Raw genomic sequence first — 17,135 nt, forward strand, 5'->3', positions numbered from 1 at the left:
TACTGCAAACGCAAAACCATAAACACACACAGTCATCACAGTACCGCAGTACAGCTAGTTTACTAGCACGTCTCCACCCCATCCCAAGACTGAAATAATTGTTTTAGCCACACAAAAAGTATAAATTAAAAAAAAAACAGGATGGGCTCACATCTGTAATCCTGTAATCCCAGCACTCTTGGAGGCCAAGATGGGAAGATTGCTTGAGCCCAGGAGTTCGAGATCAGCCTGGGCAACCTGGCAAAACTCCATCTCTACAAAAAAAAATTTGCTGGGAATGGTGGCATGTGCCTGTAGATGCAGCTTACTTAGGAAGCTGAGGTGGGGAGATCGTTTGAGCCTAGGAGGTTGAAACTGCAGTGAGCTGTGCTCTCCAGCCTGGGAAACAGAGCAGGACCCTGTCTCAGTAAAATAAAATTAAAATAAAATAAAATAAAACAATAAAGGATGCATATATATGAAAAGACTTTATATAGAAGAGTACTCAATGCAGGGGTGGAGCCTATCATAGAAGAGAAAGCTTCTTCGAGAAATATTTATTATCCAACCCCTGGTTTGCCGTGAAACACATGGCCCAGGAGAGCAGCTCTTCACTCAACCAATTCTCCCCGTCCTGAAAGGTCAACATCTCAACTAGGGCAAAGGTAATCTGCAGGCATCTGATGAGCTTCTGGCTATAGTGAACACCTAGGGGCTCAGAGATTTAGCTAATCAACAAGAGGGCAGCTGGGAACCTTTGAGTCTATCTGACTATAACTACTATTGGCAATGACTTATGACTGTCCCTAGAGCTTAACTGTTTTGATCTCTGGAACTAACTGGTCCTCTCATTTTTAGCCAACTTCTCTGGCCTTAAATTCTTGCCTGCCTAAACAAAATATATGTACTTTATTCCCCCAGACCCATGCACCTCTTCTGAACTAGGCAACTGGCCAGTTGTTCATTAATCAACAGCAATTTGGCATTCATTTCTGAGTGTGCATACAGCCAATATAGCAAGCAACAAATAAGTGCCTTTTCAAAATTTCCCTGTTTTAATAAGGGAAAATATAATGCAGAATCTAAACAGATTCTATATCAGGCTAGGAAGCTGTTCAGAAACAAATGACCTGTTATGTAAAAATGACTACGCCATGTTGAAAAGAATCCTGATTTATGCTAATCTGCCTAGTGAAATTCCTCAAGTAAAATTACAATATAGGTTATATTATATAGCCCCAGTGTGTCCCAGGAAAGGCTCCAGCAAAGGCATAACCGGAATGCATTTCCAGAGTACCCGTGTCCTGGTACTATCCAGCTCCCCTTAGAAATACTAAACCAAAGCAGGACGTAAGGACACCAGCAAAGTCTTTCCCTAGGCGTGTACTTCTGTTTGAGCTGCATGACTATTTAGAACCATCATTTTCCATGCCTCTATTCCACTATACTGAGAATGGAGCAAAAGAAACCTCTAAATCCCGTATTTTAAAAATTCCTTCTTAGTGACTGATAATTTTACCTATGAGTCTATTTGAAGAAATAATAACATTCAATATTTATTAAGCACTTACTATGTGGCAGGTAGGCACCCTACTAAGATACTTTATATAACAATTGTCTCACAACTACCCTGAGGTAGGTACTATTTTACAGATGATAAAATTGAGGCAGGAGGTTCAGTAACTTGCCCAAGACAACACAGCTATTACGTGGTGAAATTTAGCATTGAACTGAGGCAATCTAACTACAAAGCCTATAATCTTAATTATCATGGCATACTACAATTTTAAAAAGCTTCAAAACTATTACTCAAATCTAACTATTCATTTCACAAACAAGAAACCAAGCACAGAACGCTCTGCCTAAACTAAGGTCACAGCACTAGTGAGCAGGAGGAGGAGGGCGGAGTTGCCAGGTAAACTCTTTTTACCGCACCAGGTCATCTGGTCCAACCCTCAGATCAATGAACGAATCTCCTCTGCTTAATAACTTTAACTGTTGCAAAACGGAACCCCCTGCATATGCTGTTTATGGTCTTTTCTCCAAGTTGAGTTTGATGAAGATAATGCTAGCACCACATCTGCCTGTGGCTTTACAGGTTTCCAGGTGCTTCTGCATACACTTCTTCATTTGCTTTGACCTTGTAACCCCATGCTCTCCAACCCACATTTGCAGTAGCTGCCACCCTTCCTGCTCACTTTCTGGTCACAGAAAGCCATACCTGGCAGAACAGCAGCACTGTGCACCTGCTTCAATACGGAGCCAGCACAATGCTGCTTCCCAGGGCAGGGCAGGTCTGACCCTCCTCCATGGCCATTCTTCCTTGTTGTCCTTCAATATAAATTTGACTTTGATAGCCTTCTCCTTTAACCTCTTAAGGTGCACAGACTACAGTTGCTCTAAGCAAGAGCAAAATGCAGGCTTATTATGTAAAGCATATTAACCCCTCTATTTACTGAATTCATATTCTAGAATCTATTCTCACTCTCCTCTCTCTTAGAAAGCAGCAAAGCAGAGTGGTTTACAGGCTTTGAGGCCAGACAGACCTAGATTCAATACTCAGCTCTGTTGCTCATTAGCTGCCATGATCTTAAGCAACTTATGTTAAGGTTGCTAAGGCTCAGTTTTCTTACTGATAAAGTGGGTGCCATCAATCACTATTCCAATTTTATCAGGTTCTTATAAAGATTAAATGAAGGGTCATAAGGAGTCCTTAACGCAGTGGCTGGTACAGAACAGGCACTCGTTAAATGTGGTTATGATGCTGCCGCTGCTATCACACAATACTGCCACTCCTTCAGCTCTTTGGCTCCAAACACGGGGTGGCCATTAGAAGACAAGAAGGGGCTGGCCAGGCGCGGTGGCTCACACCTGTAATCCCATCACTTTGGGAGGCCGAGGCGGGTGGATCACCTGAGGTAAGGAGCTCAAGACCAGCCTGGTCAACATGGCGAAACCCCGTCTCTACTAAAAATACAAAAAAATTAGCCGGGCGTGATGGCGTGCGCCTGTAATCCCAGCTACTAGGGAGGCTGAGGCAGAAGAACTGCTTGAACCCGGGAGGCGGAGGTTGCAGTGAGCCAAGACTGTGCTACTGCACTGCAGCCTGGGTGACAGAACAAGACTCTCTCTCAAAAAAAAAGAAGACGACAAGAAGGGGCTAACATTTCTGTTAATTTGGATCCACATACTTGGCACAAGCCTGCAGGACACTTGTGCACAAGTTAGAGCAAGAATCCAGAGCAAGGCTGCACTAGCTCAAAATGGGTCCCAAAGGTTATTTCCAACCTGGGAACTCTGGAAGTGAGAGAAAACAAAATCCCTTAGGATGCAGTCATTGCCTCCAACCTGCCTCTAGGCTTTATCTCCTGTCTTACCAAACCACACTCTATGCTTCAGCCACAACTACATTCACTATTTTAAACCATTAAACCTGTGTCATGTCTCTCGGCCTTTATATGCACTGTTCCTCACACCTGAACTACTCTCTCATCTCTTCTCTGACAGGTGAATTTTTTTTTAACCATATTTTAACACCTAAAGGTCCAGGTCAAAGATCACATCCTCTGTGAAGACAGCCCCATTCAACTCTCTTCAATAGAACTGTCCTTCCCTCCTGTGTGCAATAACACTTGTACTTACTTCTATTGGAGCAGTTAACACAGAATATTGTTATTGAGGTTTACATACCAGTATCTCTCACTGGACCCTGAGATCCATGAAGGGGAGGGGTTTATCTTCCATCTACTATGATTTTCTCGGCTTAGCAAGCAGAGTACATAATGTGATGCCTATCTGGCACAAGATAGACAGTTCATACATGTTTGTTGAATGTATGAATCTCTTCTTTCATAGAGAAATACTATAGCTAAAATCACCTAACCTTTAACTACATCCAACTTTCTTCTGGGTGCCCAGTTGAAACTATACGGTCACTTTTCTACCCCTTAGCTCATCTACCCATAAAAATTCACTAATTTTAGTTTGAAAAGTCTTCTCTCCTTTTCTATGTCTCAGATACCATGCTGAAGATATGGTACAAAACAAATGAACTAAACACAACAACATACAGTTGTTCCTCAGTATCCACAGGGGATTGGCCCCAGGACTCCCAGGGATACCAAAATCCACAGATGCTCAATCCCTGATATAAGATGATATTGTATTTGCACATAACCTATGCACATCCTCCAGTAAATTTTAAATCATCTCTAGATTACTTATAATACTTAATATAATGTAAATGCTTTATAAATAGTTATACTATATTGTTTGGGAATAATTACAAGAAAAAAATGTCTGTACGTGTTCAGTACAGATGTGCTTTTTTCCCCAAATATTTTCAGTTGGTTGAATTCCTAAATGTGGAACCCATGGGTATGGAGGGCTGACTATACTAACTTCATATTGAGGCAATGCAAAATGATAGAAAATTCTCTAAAAATGATAGGAAACAAAACCAAAAAAATCATTCTGCAAAATGCTCTATATAGACAGCAGGGCATGGAAGAAAGACCGCAAAGGTGAAATTCACAGATCCCTGGAACAGAAACCTGACTCTACCACATACTAGTTGAAGGAACTTGAGGAAGCAAGTTAATGTTTCTGGAGCCACAATTGTTTCATACTTGAGAAAGCATGCATCATTATACTGAGATTATCCCTAGTATTGGCAATCCTCGGGGACTGAAGAGAATTGGGGAGTCAAAAATGATATCCAGAATTTTGATGGTGCCATCAACTAGGAAAGTAGATAAAAGAAGGTAAGCAGGTTTGAGGGGAAGAAAATGAGTTCAATTCTGAATATACTGAGTAACTTGTGGGAAAATCCAGACACAGATGACTGGCAAGGTGTTGAATATTTAAGGAACATTCTAGGCTAGGCTAGAGTCAGGAGTCCTCGAACTGAGGCTGGATGAGATCATCCAGGGACAATGTGCCAACTGAGAGGAACATGGGCCAAGAACTGAATCTGGGGGAATATAAACATTTTAGGGAAAGGTTAAGAACATGAAACAGAAGGAAACATTTGAGATAAACGGAAAATTAGGCCAAGGAAGTAAAGAGATATCAGAGTCAGGGAATAATAAATGGTGTCAAACACTGCAGAGAGGTTTAGTGAGTTAAGAACTTAAAAAAAAAATCTTAGACTTGGCCACTTGAGATGTTATTGGGAAGATCTTATAATATCATGAAAGGGGTGAGGATGCAGTCAGGCTTCAAGGATAGAGGAGTGGGTAGATATGTGTATGTGGTGAGTAAACGCTCCTCTTTACAATTTTCAGTGGCATGGGAAGCGATTAGACTAGCTGGGGACAGGAGGTCAAGTGAGGATTCATTAGGATGGGAGAGGCTTTGAGTGTGTTTACAGACTATGGGAAAGGAACCTATATGAGAGGAAAGATGGAAAATATAGAAAAGAGAGAGGGTAACCAGCCAGGCGCGGTGGTTCACGCTTGTAATCCCAGCACTTTGGGAGGCCGAGGCGGGCGGATCACGAGGTCAGGAGATTGAGAACACGATGAAACCCTGTCTCTACTAAAAATACAAAAAATTAGCCAGGAGTGGTGGCGGGCGCCTGTAGTCCCAGCTACTCGGAGAGGCTGAGGCAGGAGAATGGTGTGAACCCGGGAGGCGGAGCTTGCAGTGAGCCGAGATTGCGCCACTGCACTCCAGCCTGGGCGACAGAGCGAGACTCCGTCTCAAAAGAAAAAAAAAAAAAAAAGAAAAGAAAAGAGAGAGGGTAACCAAAGGAGTGAAATTCCAGAGGAGGTAGAAAGGCACAGGGTCAAAGACAGGGGTGAGGGATTGGTCTTGAACAGTAGACGGGGCACCCTATTCTCTGAAATCAGTGGAATCTTTTATTCCAACTTGGTTCCATAGGCCGAACTTTGCAGGCTCAACAGTGTCTGGAATAGAAATGCATCTTCAGAGCTTGTATCAAAAATTCTTCTGGTAAAATCAGAGTTAGCAGAAATTGTCATATGATGGGACAATCCTGATCTTAAGTTGTGCCAAATAGGGTTATACGTAAAGAAACATTTACAATTCATTTGTCAATTTGGAAACAATTCAAAAGAGAAGCATCCCTCTGTAAAATAATGACACAGTTTTCTCTCCTTGACTAAGAAAGCACTTAAAATATGTTTAGTTATTGTCAGATTATTGATATCATTATAATCTTGAAACATTCTTTAACATTTAAATGGCCATTATTAAATAGTCCCATTCCACAGGTAAATTTTTATTATGATAAGAAGATTTCACAAATCACACCCTGGAGAAACCAACAGAAACTAATTCCTAAAATTACCAATCAGTGGAATTTTATGGCTGAGGTGACTGGCTAATAACACATATCCTAGAATTCAGGTAAAAGCTGTCTATGTCTATACCCTATGTGGCTCAGAACTTTGGAATCACAGCTTAGTACTTGCATGAGAACTTAGGACTGGAGAAAACTGCAAACGTTATTGGGAACACAGGTACCCTCCATATCTAACCCAGTTAAACCTGGAGAAAATGCTGGGTTTCTCTGTAAGCGCCCCAATAGCTCACACTGATGCTCAAGTATATTTGACTCCTGTCTGTGTAAAAATCCAAGAGGGGCAAACGCTCTCAAAATTGGCTCTTTTAAAGATTATAATTTAGTACTTGCTGAAGGCCTATTTAAGATACCGAATATTCGAGAGACCATATGATCTTTGATTCTTCTGGATTCTCCTAGTTTAGTCTCTGTACCAAATTAGAGCACCATAAGCCTCTAAAGTAGCTGGAACATATTATCTTCATTAATGTACGTATCATTATCAGTAATAATTTTATTTCCGTATTTGTTTGTTATGTGTTTCCCCAACAAAAAAAACTAAGTTCCAACAATGTATATGGCTTGTCTGTTTTGTTCCCAAGGGCAAGGAACAGAGCCCGGGCATATAGAAAACACTCAGCAACAATTTATCAAATTGTCAAATGAATAATTGCATACTCGATTCCTTCCTTAACCCTCCATAATCTATCATCAATCATATTGAATTCATCCAATCCCCTTAATTTCCACTCCCACCACTGTAACTCAGACCTTCATTACTTCATAGCTGATCTGCCTGTTTCAGTTCTCTTTCCCTCTGGCCCAGCTTACACACTGTCGTCCCATTCACCTCACTAAGCACAGCTATCATCACGTATCCTTACTCCCATTCCAGAACCTTCAGTAGTTCTCTACTGCTTCTCAAACACCACACCACACCTCGGAGTCTAACATTCTAAGCCCTCCAGGATTTGCTCCAGCTCACCCTCCCCAGCCTCATCTTCCACTGCTCCTCAGTCACTTCCCCGCATTCCAATCAAATTAGATAACCTGGATTTTTCTTACAGAAATGGTCTATACTGTAACCTGTAAAATAAGTGACATGTTAGCTGTTAGCATAATCTTAATTTTCTAGATTGGAGGAATTGAGACCTTAAATGGTTAAATGGCATGCCCAAGATCACCTGGAATTAGACAGATCAGAAATAAGATTTCCCAACTTTGGTCTATTGCCAAGGCTACAAAAGAGAAATCTGATTTAGGAATGCTTAATTAAATTCCTTCTCCTCTAGGTAACCATACTTAGAGAGGGGACAAGACCATACATGCCATCAATGATCCATCCCCTTGAGAAGGGCCCACCTCCCAATGTCTCAAAGGCATTTTTCTCAATTTGATTTGGTAAATAGAATAACTGAAACATCATTTTGTTTCCTTATATTGTTGGGAAAAAATTTTTAACAACAAAATAAACCAAAGTTTTAAAATATGTAGTTTTTATTTAAAACAGAAAGCAGCATTTAGGCTTATTGTGCAAAATCAGGAAATACAACTTATTAGCAATACTTCAAATCACACCTAATGAACATAAACCCTCTGTAATGGTCTCTGTGCTGCACACCTGTTGAAAGTGTGTCAGCACAGTTTTGGCAAGGATTTTCTGCCAGGAGCTCATACAGGGCTGCGTGTGTATGTATCACTTAAGCTGATGGCACTAATATTAGTGAAGTAAGGAGAAAATTGCAAACATTATTGGGACCACAGGTACCCTCCACGTCTAACCTGAGTTAAACCTGAAACCAACTTCTTATCCAATGTAGGACTGAAGATCCTAATGTGTTTTAAAAATTTAAAAGGAGGAATAAGTTCTCCAAGTGTGGGATAATTAAGTTAGGCTACAAGGAAAAAGAGGCCTCTGGGCTGGACCTGTGTGGGTAGAATATCAAAAGGTAAAACTAAAAGACAGTACATTCCAACAGGAAGAGAGGGAGACCAGAAGAAGGTGGGTGGGCGGAGGGGTCTTCCACACTAAGGAAATGGGAAGTAGTTTGCTACAGCTAAAATACGTGACAGGCAAAAGTGTGAAATACAACTAGAAAGATACAGATATGGGTCTAACTCTATTTTGCAAATATCGTAGGTAAGGAAATTAAAGTGATTTGGCCAAGTATAAACATGAAGCAAAGCCGGAACTAAAACAAGGTTTTATATTCCCAGTTAGGCACTCTTTCCACTACAGTCAGACAACACATAACAATGTTTTGGTCAACAATGTTTGGGATGGTAGTTCCATAAGATGATTATAAGGCTGAAAAATTCTTATTGCCCATGACCTTGTATCTGTCATAAAGTTGTAGCTGTAGTGCAATGCATTACCTTTTCTATGTTTAGCTATGTTTAAATTCAGAAATACCATGGTGTTACAAATGTCTACAGCATTCAATATGGTAACATGCTGTACAGGTGTGTAGCCTGGGAGCAATAGGCTATACCATATAGCCTAGGGGTACAGTAGGCTACATCATCTAGATTTGTGTAAGTACACTCTGTGACATTCAAACAAGGATGAAATGGCCTAAAGACTCATTGCTCAGAACGTATCCCCATCGTTAAGTGACACATGATGTATACTATCCTACCATAGGTTGGGGACAGACTATGGCAGATAGGAAATACTCTTCCTTTAAAAAGTAACAAGTGGTAGAAAGGTTAAATAAATTGCCTCAAGATCACATGTCCACTTGAATAACTGGCGGTACTGATAATAAGCCCAAGTCCCTGGAATAGCACACCTCAGAGCTTCTTCACTTGAGAAGATACAATACAGGGGGCTAACACGAATCCTTTCCCCCAGAAGCACTGCTCTTACCACTGCACTTTTTAGGACCTGTCCTATAAACCACAGGGATTATTAGGTAATAAATGAAAATGGAGCTTATTTTTCTTCTATTTGCCTGCCCAGCTTCAGCAGAACTGAGCCAATTGAGGCTGAGAATCAATTAATAAAAAATTAGAAAAGTGGGGAACTAGAAATATGTTGTAATAAATGGAGGGTCAGGAGGCATGAGCTCTAGTCCTGGTTATACCACCAACAGTGGTATGGGCTTTTGACAAAGTACTTCACCTCATAAAATTTACAAAATGAGGAGGATGAACTAGATGATGTCTAAGGCTACCAAGTTATAATTTTCTATTATTTTAATAAGTAGATATCTCTTTGCAGAAAAAGGTATACCTGAAAAGTTGAAGGTAAACTGAACTTTGGGAAGCTATGTATAATATATATATATATATATATATATATATTTTTTTTTTTTTTTTTTGAGATGGAGTTTCACTCTTGTTGCCCAGGCTGGAGTGCAATGGTGTGATCTCGGCTCACCGCAACCTCCACCTCCCGGATTCAAGCAATTCTCCTGCCTCAGCCTCCCGAGTAGCTGGGACTACAGGCATGCACCACCACACCTGGCTAATCTTGTGTTTTTAGTATAGACAGGGTTTCTCCATGTTGGTCAGGCTGGTCTCGAACTCCCGACCTCAGGTGATCCGCCTGACTCAGCCTCCCGAAGTGCTGGGATTACAGGAGTAAGGCAACATACCCGGCCATATATAATTTTTTTAATGCAATAGGAGTGTGCCCTATTTAAAAATACATCGATCAATCTTGTAATTTAAATTTTTGTTTATATGACTTTAACACGGTATACCCATTCAACAAAAAAAGACACATATATCAATTGTCAGTTCTAAGAAATTGAAAAGGGATAGGAGTCAATTCTGAAGGCCTTGTTTCAGCTTAACCTACAGATTTCCTGGCTGCCTACTTAAGATAGTTAGTAGGAGTATATATGGCCATTTTGTATTCAACAAATTATTAAGCATTGGAGAGCATTTTTTTAGTGAAGACAGGCACTTTGTGCAACAGAGAAAAAAGTCCTTAATTTTTCACTAAACAAGAAAAACTTTTAAAAGTGGGAGAAATACAAAACTTAGCCAGATGTGGTGGCACATGTGTACGATCCTAGCTACTTGGGAGACAGAGATGGAGGTTGCCCAGGAGGTTGAGGCTGCAGTGACCTATGATTGCATCACTGCACTCCAACCTGGAGTTAGACTCTGTCTCCAAAAAAATAATAATAATAAAAAGTAAAAACAAAAAACAAAATTAAGACTTCAATAGGTTTAAGAAAACAACAGGAAAAAACCAAGAACAAAGGCTTTTAATGGAGGTCAAGTTCCATAAAACACATATTTGTTTTTGCTTGCATACACATAAAGAAACTCTGGAAGATACTACTATCAGTGGTTGCCTGTGCAGGGAGATAGGAAATAGGCAGATGAGAGACAGGTGTAAAAAGGAAACTTATTTACCAAGTACCTTTGAATTTTTAACCACTTAAATATATTACCTATTTTAAACATTGAATTTAAAAATTTAAATGTTCCTTAAACAATTATTTGTAGCAAACAGCTGAAAAACAAGAAAGCCAAAGAAAGGAGGTATTAGAACGAAGTACCAAGAGACAAAGAAAATGTAAAGTAGCACTAAGAAGTCCGAGGCAATTCAAAGAGAGGATGAATCAGATTGTTTGCAGGGACCAGCTGAAAAAGTCAGTGTGAAACCCAACAAGGACCTCAGATACTTATGACAGCCAAACCAGTACCAGCTGGAATAAATAACAGTATCTCAAAAACGTGGTGCACAACTTTTAGGGCCCTGTGTCCCTTGAGAGTGAAATCCAAGCTAAAACCAGAACTTTACTAATAGAAAACTAGTTCTCTCTTACCCACTCGGAGAAAGGGGGAAGGAAATGAGAAACAAGTTTTTGTGAGAGTCACAAAGACAATCAGTTAGAAAACAAGACCTATGAGGAAAGATAAAGGATTCCACTGGTATCATTTAGCAAAGAAAAGACATCCTATTTTGCCAAGAATTATTTAAGGCAGCCCTTGAAGAGCAAACGGAAAGGAATGTCCTCTTAAAGTCATTTCTACCCTTACGACTTTTTGATTTGTGGGTTAATTCCCAGTGTGCTTCCTTGTAGAAGAGATCTTGCTAATTTAGTACAAGGCCTAGTTAGCAAGAAGTGAAGGGGTTAAGATATGCTATTCTGGCATATTGACTAAGTTAAAGATATTTGTAAAACAGCAGGTGCAAAAAGATCACTCTGACCTTCTTATTGTTTCTTAAGAGCGGAAGATGAAATTCCTGTGTGGCAGACACTCCCTGAACCTGAAGGAAAGGCAACATCCTTATCTTCAAAGGTGAGAAGGTGAGACCAAGAGAATACTGTACTGACCTTGTTAGAATAAGTCTTATCTTTTAAGCCTGCCCACATAATTTAGTTGCTTCTTCACAATTTACTATTTTTTGTCCAATCCAGTATATAAATAACTGACTCTGCTTCTTTAGGTCTTCATTTCTTTCTTTTTTTCTTTTTTGAGACAGACTCTCACTCTGTCACCCAGGCTGGAGTGCAGTAGCACAATCTTGGCTGACTGCAACTTCCACCTCCCGGGTTCAAGCGATTCTCCTGCCTCAGTCTCCTGAGTAGCTGGGATTACAGGCCCGTGCCACCACACCCAGCTAATTTTTGTATTTTTAATAGAGATGGGGTTTCACCATGTTGGTCAGGCTGGTCTCAAACTCTTGACCTTGTGATCCGCCCGCCTCGGCCTCCCAAAGTGCTGGGATTACAGGCGTGAGCCATTGCGCCCAGCCCACGGTCTTCATTTCTTCATGAGGGTTCCTGTGCTACATACAGCAAGTAGTATGCTTTTCTCCTGTTAATCTATGTTATGTCAATTTAATTCTCAGACCCAGCTGGGACGCTAGGGGAATGGAGGTGGAGTTTTCCCACCCCTATAGAAGTATCAGCACTGCTGGTAAAGATTTGCAAGTAAACTTGAGCAAGAATATTATTTTTAATCAAGTAAAATATCCTTCATTTAAAAGCACAATGAACATATCTAAAGTGCAAGCAATGTTCTTTCTTGACATGCTGTTAGTTTGTAATCATTATGCTATGCATTTATATTTTATGAGCTTTTCTGTATGGTGGTATATATTTTTTCAAGATTACCAAAATATTACTAAAGTTATCCTTTCCAGGAACAATTTACCGTTGTGATGAAGCCGAAGGCTGAAGTCAGAATTTCTACCATGAAGAATCAGTCGTCTAATGGAGCACCATCAAGAACAATTTGGCCTATCCAATGAATGACACCCATCAGGTCCAGAGACCCACTCTCTTTGGTAAATCCCCACTGTCAAGCCAGGCCACTGAAATCTGAGGCATTGGGAATGGAAAGAGGCTGTCTATAGGGCAGGAAGCAGGGAAAAAGAGTATGCAAAGGAAAATTGGGCTCTAACAACTATTAGCTCTACATATTTTTTCATATCTCCTGTCAGGTTTAAGAAAATGTGAAATTAGAAATGAGATCATGTCCTTTGCAGGGACATGGATGGAGCTGGAAGCCATTATCCTCAGCAAACTAACACAGGAACAGAAAACCAAACACCACATGTTCTCACTTATAAGTGGGAGCCGAACCATGAGAACACATGGACACATGGGAGGGATCAACACACATCGGGGCCTGTCAGAGGTAGAGAATGGGGGGAGGGAAAGCACCAGGAAGAATAGTTAATGGATGCCGGGCTTAATACCTAGGTGATGGGATGATCTGTGCAGCAAATCACCATGGCCCACGTTTACCTATGTAACAAACCTGCACATCCTGCACATGTACCCCTGAACTTAAAATACAAGTTAAAGGAAAAAAAAAAAAGAAAAATTACAAAACAAAAAGAAAAGAAAATGAGAAATTAATTTGCATTTGAGTTGGAAAAATAGTTTAGGTCCAGAGAGATGAAGTGTCTTGCTGAAAGTCACAAACTAGTTTTGAGAAGGTTTTTTTCTTCATTTATTTCCCCATAAATTATCTGTGGTAGCTTGGACAATACATTTACTAAAAAATAAAAATGTAAATAATAAGGCCAAGCGCGATGGCTCACACCTGTAATCCCAGCATTTTGGAAGGCTGAGGCGGGTGAATCACTTGAGGTCAGGAGTTTGAGACCAGCTTGGCCAACATGGTGAAACCCCATCTCTACTAAAAATACAAAAATTAGCCGAGTGTGGTTAGTATCAGGAGGCCGAGGCACAGAATCGTTGAACCAGGAGGCAGAGTTGCAGTGAGTGAGTCACCATGATCCTGTCAGGGCAACAGTGGAGATCTGTCTCAAAAAAAAAAACAAAGTAAATAATAAACATGGTAAATTTTGGTAGAATCAGGATTTCTTACTTCCAATCTACTGTTCTTTACATCATATCATTTTGTTCATTAAACTTTCTAGATTTACCAGTGAAAGAATAGACTAATGGTTCCACTTTTTTCTATTACGTAGCTGCTCTGAGCCTGTAGTCCCAGCTACGCAGGAGGCTGAGGCAGGAGAATTGCTTGAAACCAGGAGGCGGGGGTTGCAGTGAGCTGAGATTGTGCCACTGCACTCCAGCCTGGGCGACAGAGCAAGACTCCATCTCAAAAAAAAAAAAAAATCTGCCAAACGAGGGGTTCCCTAAAACGGTGTCTGATGCCAGTCCTCAAGATTCAATTATTTAGCTGGTGGATCACCCAGGAGGCTTTGTTTCTCTACTTGTTGCCTTGTTTCAGAAGATAATCATAAGAAAGTAGCTCAAGATTTAGTCAAATATTTGTTCAGGAAGTTTGAAACTCTTGGCCAAATGAAGACTGGTAGTTCTTTCACCTGAGCTCCCTACCTGCAGGAATAACAGAATATTGACTCTACTGCAAGAATCAGTGCTGGAAGAATCAATCCAGACAACTGTGTAACAGGGCCAATGACCTGGGTCTATCCTCATTGGCTGTTTGCTTTACTCAGTTTTATTCCTGTCCCCAGCAGCTATGCTCTAATGTCACAAAGGGGGCTACAGAAGAGAGCAAACACACCATCTCCACCACACTACTCTACTGATGTCACAATAGTAACATCATCTTCACATTAAAGATAGAATTTTGAATGTGTGTTTGAGAGAGGGAGGCTGTACTATCTTTTACTATCCCATCTTTTAAAGATTGTTTTAAATAGTCCCATTTCATTTACATCCCCTTTTTCTGATCTGGCCTGGAGCCAAAATCAGAAGTCTTATTAATAGAGTTGACAAGTGCCAAGACCACAAATGACCCTTAGTAGCAATTAAAATGAAAAAGAATCCCCATAAGCCAGAACTGAAACAAAAGGTTAACTACTTATCCAAACTTTGGCAAAGAGACACAGTTCTTTCTCCCCCATCTCCCTAAGCCTGTTAGGAAACGGGTATCTGCAGCTGCTCCTCCTCCTCCAACTCACTTTCTGCGTCAAATAGTATGGGTCAAAGTCCTCCAGGGGAACTGCAACCAGGCCTTGGGGGATGTCCCCGTAGATGAAAGGCAAACTCTTCCCTGCTTCCAGGTCGCTGTTTGGCTTGGGCTTGCTGTCCTCATCGTCCTCCCGATGACTGCCATCCGCCTTTGGTGGTTTCTTGAGCTTGCTCTCGGCAATGCGCCTCTCAATGTTTGCCAGCGACTCAGGGGTGAAAGGCTTGAAACTATCAGGGCCTGGTGGTGCAAGCAGCCGCGCTGCCATCTTCTCATCCTGCAGCAGCTTCGTTAGTTATGCTGCGTCCAGGACAGGTCAGCTCTGGAAGAACAGCAACACAGACAGCATTAATCAATCACTGCTCTAAAAAGAGGCCAGACTAAACCATCTCACTCTCAACCTTAATTCACAACCTTTGCATAAAAACACAGTTTCTTCCATGACATGCTTATTTTTCTTTTCAGGAAATCTGTGGCATGGACTGATCTGCCAAGAGAGATCAAAGATCAGGAGTCTCCTGAATTGCTAGTATTTATTATATTCACTTAGATGCAACTCACTATTAGGAACCACATACAACAAAAAGGATATATTCTATTCCCTCAAGGAACTTCTATTCTAAACAAACGAGGAATATGTAACGTTACCCAGGGGCATATATTAGCTGTGAAGTCCTTATAGTTCAAGTCACCTTCCTTTCCTAAAGCTCCACTCCCCAAAGAAAACCTCTTCCTTTCAAGGGCAAGATGAGGATAAATTGTCATTCTTCTCAAATTTCAGTTTCTGAAAACAAAATAAACCCTTCAAACTTTGGAGACACAAAATATAGATAAAATCGCTTCCATCTGCTTTAGTTCTTCCATTTCAAGTTATTTTTCAATCATCAAGTTGTGTAAAATCCATCCAGCATAAAAGTCCAAAAGTATCTTCTTCAACGATCAAGCTCAGAGGGCAGATACTGTTCTACGTGCCGCCAGCTTAGCAACTAGAAAAAGCAAATGGGAGTGGAATCCTAGAGAACTTCCTCTGATGCAACAGCACTGCAGCACTGCAGGCTGAGCAGCAGCAGAAGGGGCTGCGTGTGACTCCTGACAGGGGCTCAAACCAGGAAGGACGGAGACGTGAGAACAGTCGCAAACAAAAATTCCCTTCTAAAAGGAAAACTGAAGTAATGTCCTATGAGAGCCAATGATTTCTAAGCATGGTATTTGAAAAGCCCATTTTCCATTTATGATTATAAGAGTCCTGGATTATTTAAACACATGCAGTAAAGTGGAGGACTCAATCCCTGGTTTCAAAAGCAGCAGTATTCAGTTTCAGGCACAAAATGACCTGAGCAGGTAAGTTTACTGTGAAAGGCTTAGGGTTTGCTGGCAGTTCATTGGGTGCTCATGGTACTGCTTTTTTCTCTTTAGTTTTGTGAACATCCTAAGAACAATCCAGGAATTTTTTTTTTAAGGCTAAAGATTGTTCTTTCCCCTCTTGCTTAGCCCCCAAGGTCCACTTCAAGGCAACTAAACCTTGAGGCTCCTCATGAGAACAGTAGCAGAGTTAACTCTAAATAAGTTGGGAATGAGATACCCAAGAGCTCCTTCCACAAATCCACTTGCTGAGATTCCAGATCTCTGGAGCAGTGGTGATTGCTAAGTGTTGCAAGACAGTGTGTAGTGTCTGCATGAGGGCCGGTCAGCTCGCTCACTCACAGCAGGGGGCTAAAGAGGCCATAACCACAAGTTTGCCCCACATAGACCAGTTGGCTTCACGCTGCGCAAAAAACACCACCATACTACAGACAGTGGGGTCAGAGAAATCATTTCCATGTAGGAATTATCTAAGGATTTCAGAGCTGTAAGGGTTTTACAAATTTAGTCCATTTGATTTTAGATGAGGAAAGGTGGGGTCCTAAGACATCAGACAACTTGCCCTGAGTCACAGGGCCAGGATAAAAATCACAACCAAAATGCTCTGGTGCCCCATCTCAGAACTTCTTTCATTATAATAAATATCAGTTATCTATCCTCCTTTCCTATCTCCCACTACTCCCTAACAGGAATAGTTTCGTTTAGTAAGTAAATCATATAGATGTTATGGCTTTACTGATCTAAGACTAGTTACAATGCTTTCCCCAACCTAAAATTCCTTTTCCTTCATTCTTCTCCTACCCATCCTTGCATTGCCCCCCAATAAATCCCTGCTCCTCCACAGTCTTCCCACCAACTCAGCCTTGACTAATTATTTCCCTTTCTACACTCCTACAGCACTCCACCATGACCTTAGCTAACATTTATCACATACTATGTTTCAAGCATTATTCCAAGCACCTTGCGTGTATTAACTCGTTCAATCTCCAGAGCAGCATATGAGGCAGATATTATCATCACCGCTTAACAGATAAAGAAACAGAGTCAGAGAAAACTAATGTAGCTTGCCCAAAGTTATACAGCCAGAAGAAGATTTGAAACACAC

General features: G+C 40.9%; 2 protein-coding genes across 2 annotated transcripts in view; both read right to left on the minus strand.

Annotated features, from left to right (window-relative positions):
• The window catches only part of SCN8A (sodium voltage-gated channel alpha subunit 8), a 156,138-nt gene extending 141,202 nt beyond the window's left edge, over positions 1 to 14,936 (minus strand). The window contains exon 1 of the mRNA XM_058433740.1: positions 14,661 to 14,936. Coding sequence (XP_058289723.1) covers positions 14,661 to 14,936 — 276 coding nt within the window. The remainder of the gene's footprint in view (positions 1 to 14,660) is intronic.
• The window catches only part of SLC4A8 (solute carrier family 4 member 8), a 228,456-nt gene continuing 226,189 nt past the window's right edge, over positions 14,869 to 17,135 (minus strand). Inside the window, exon 25 of the mRNA XM_058433741.1 lies at positions 14,869 to 14,990. Coding sequence (XP_058289724.1) covers positions 14,960 to 14,990 — 31 coding nt within the window. The 3' untranslated portion in view covers positions 14,869 to 14,959. The remainder of the gene's footprint in view (positions 14,991 to 17,135) is intronic.

The sequence above is a fragment of the Hylobates moloch genome, unplaced genomic scaffold (assembly GCF_009828535.3).
Source record: "Hylobates moloch isolate HMO894 unplaced genomic scaffold, HMol_V3 SCAFFOLD_22, whole genome shotgun sequence".
NCBI lineage: Eukaryota > Metazoa > Chordata > Mammalia > Primates > Hylobatidae > Hylobates > Hylobates moloch.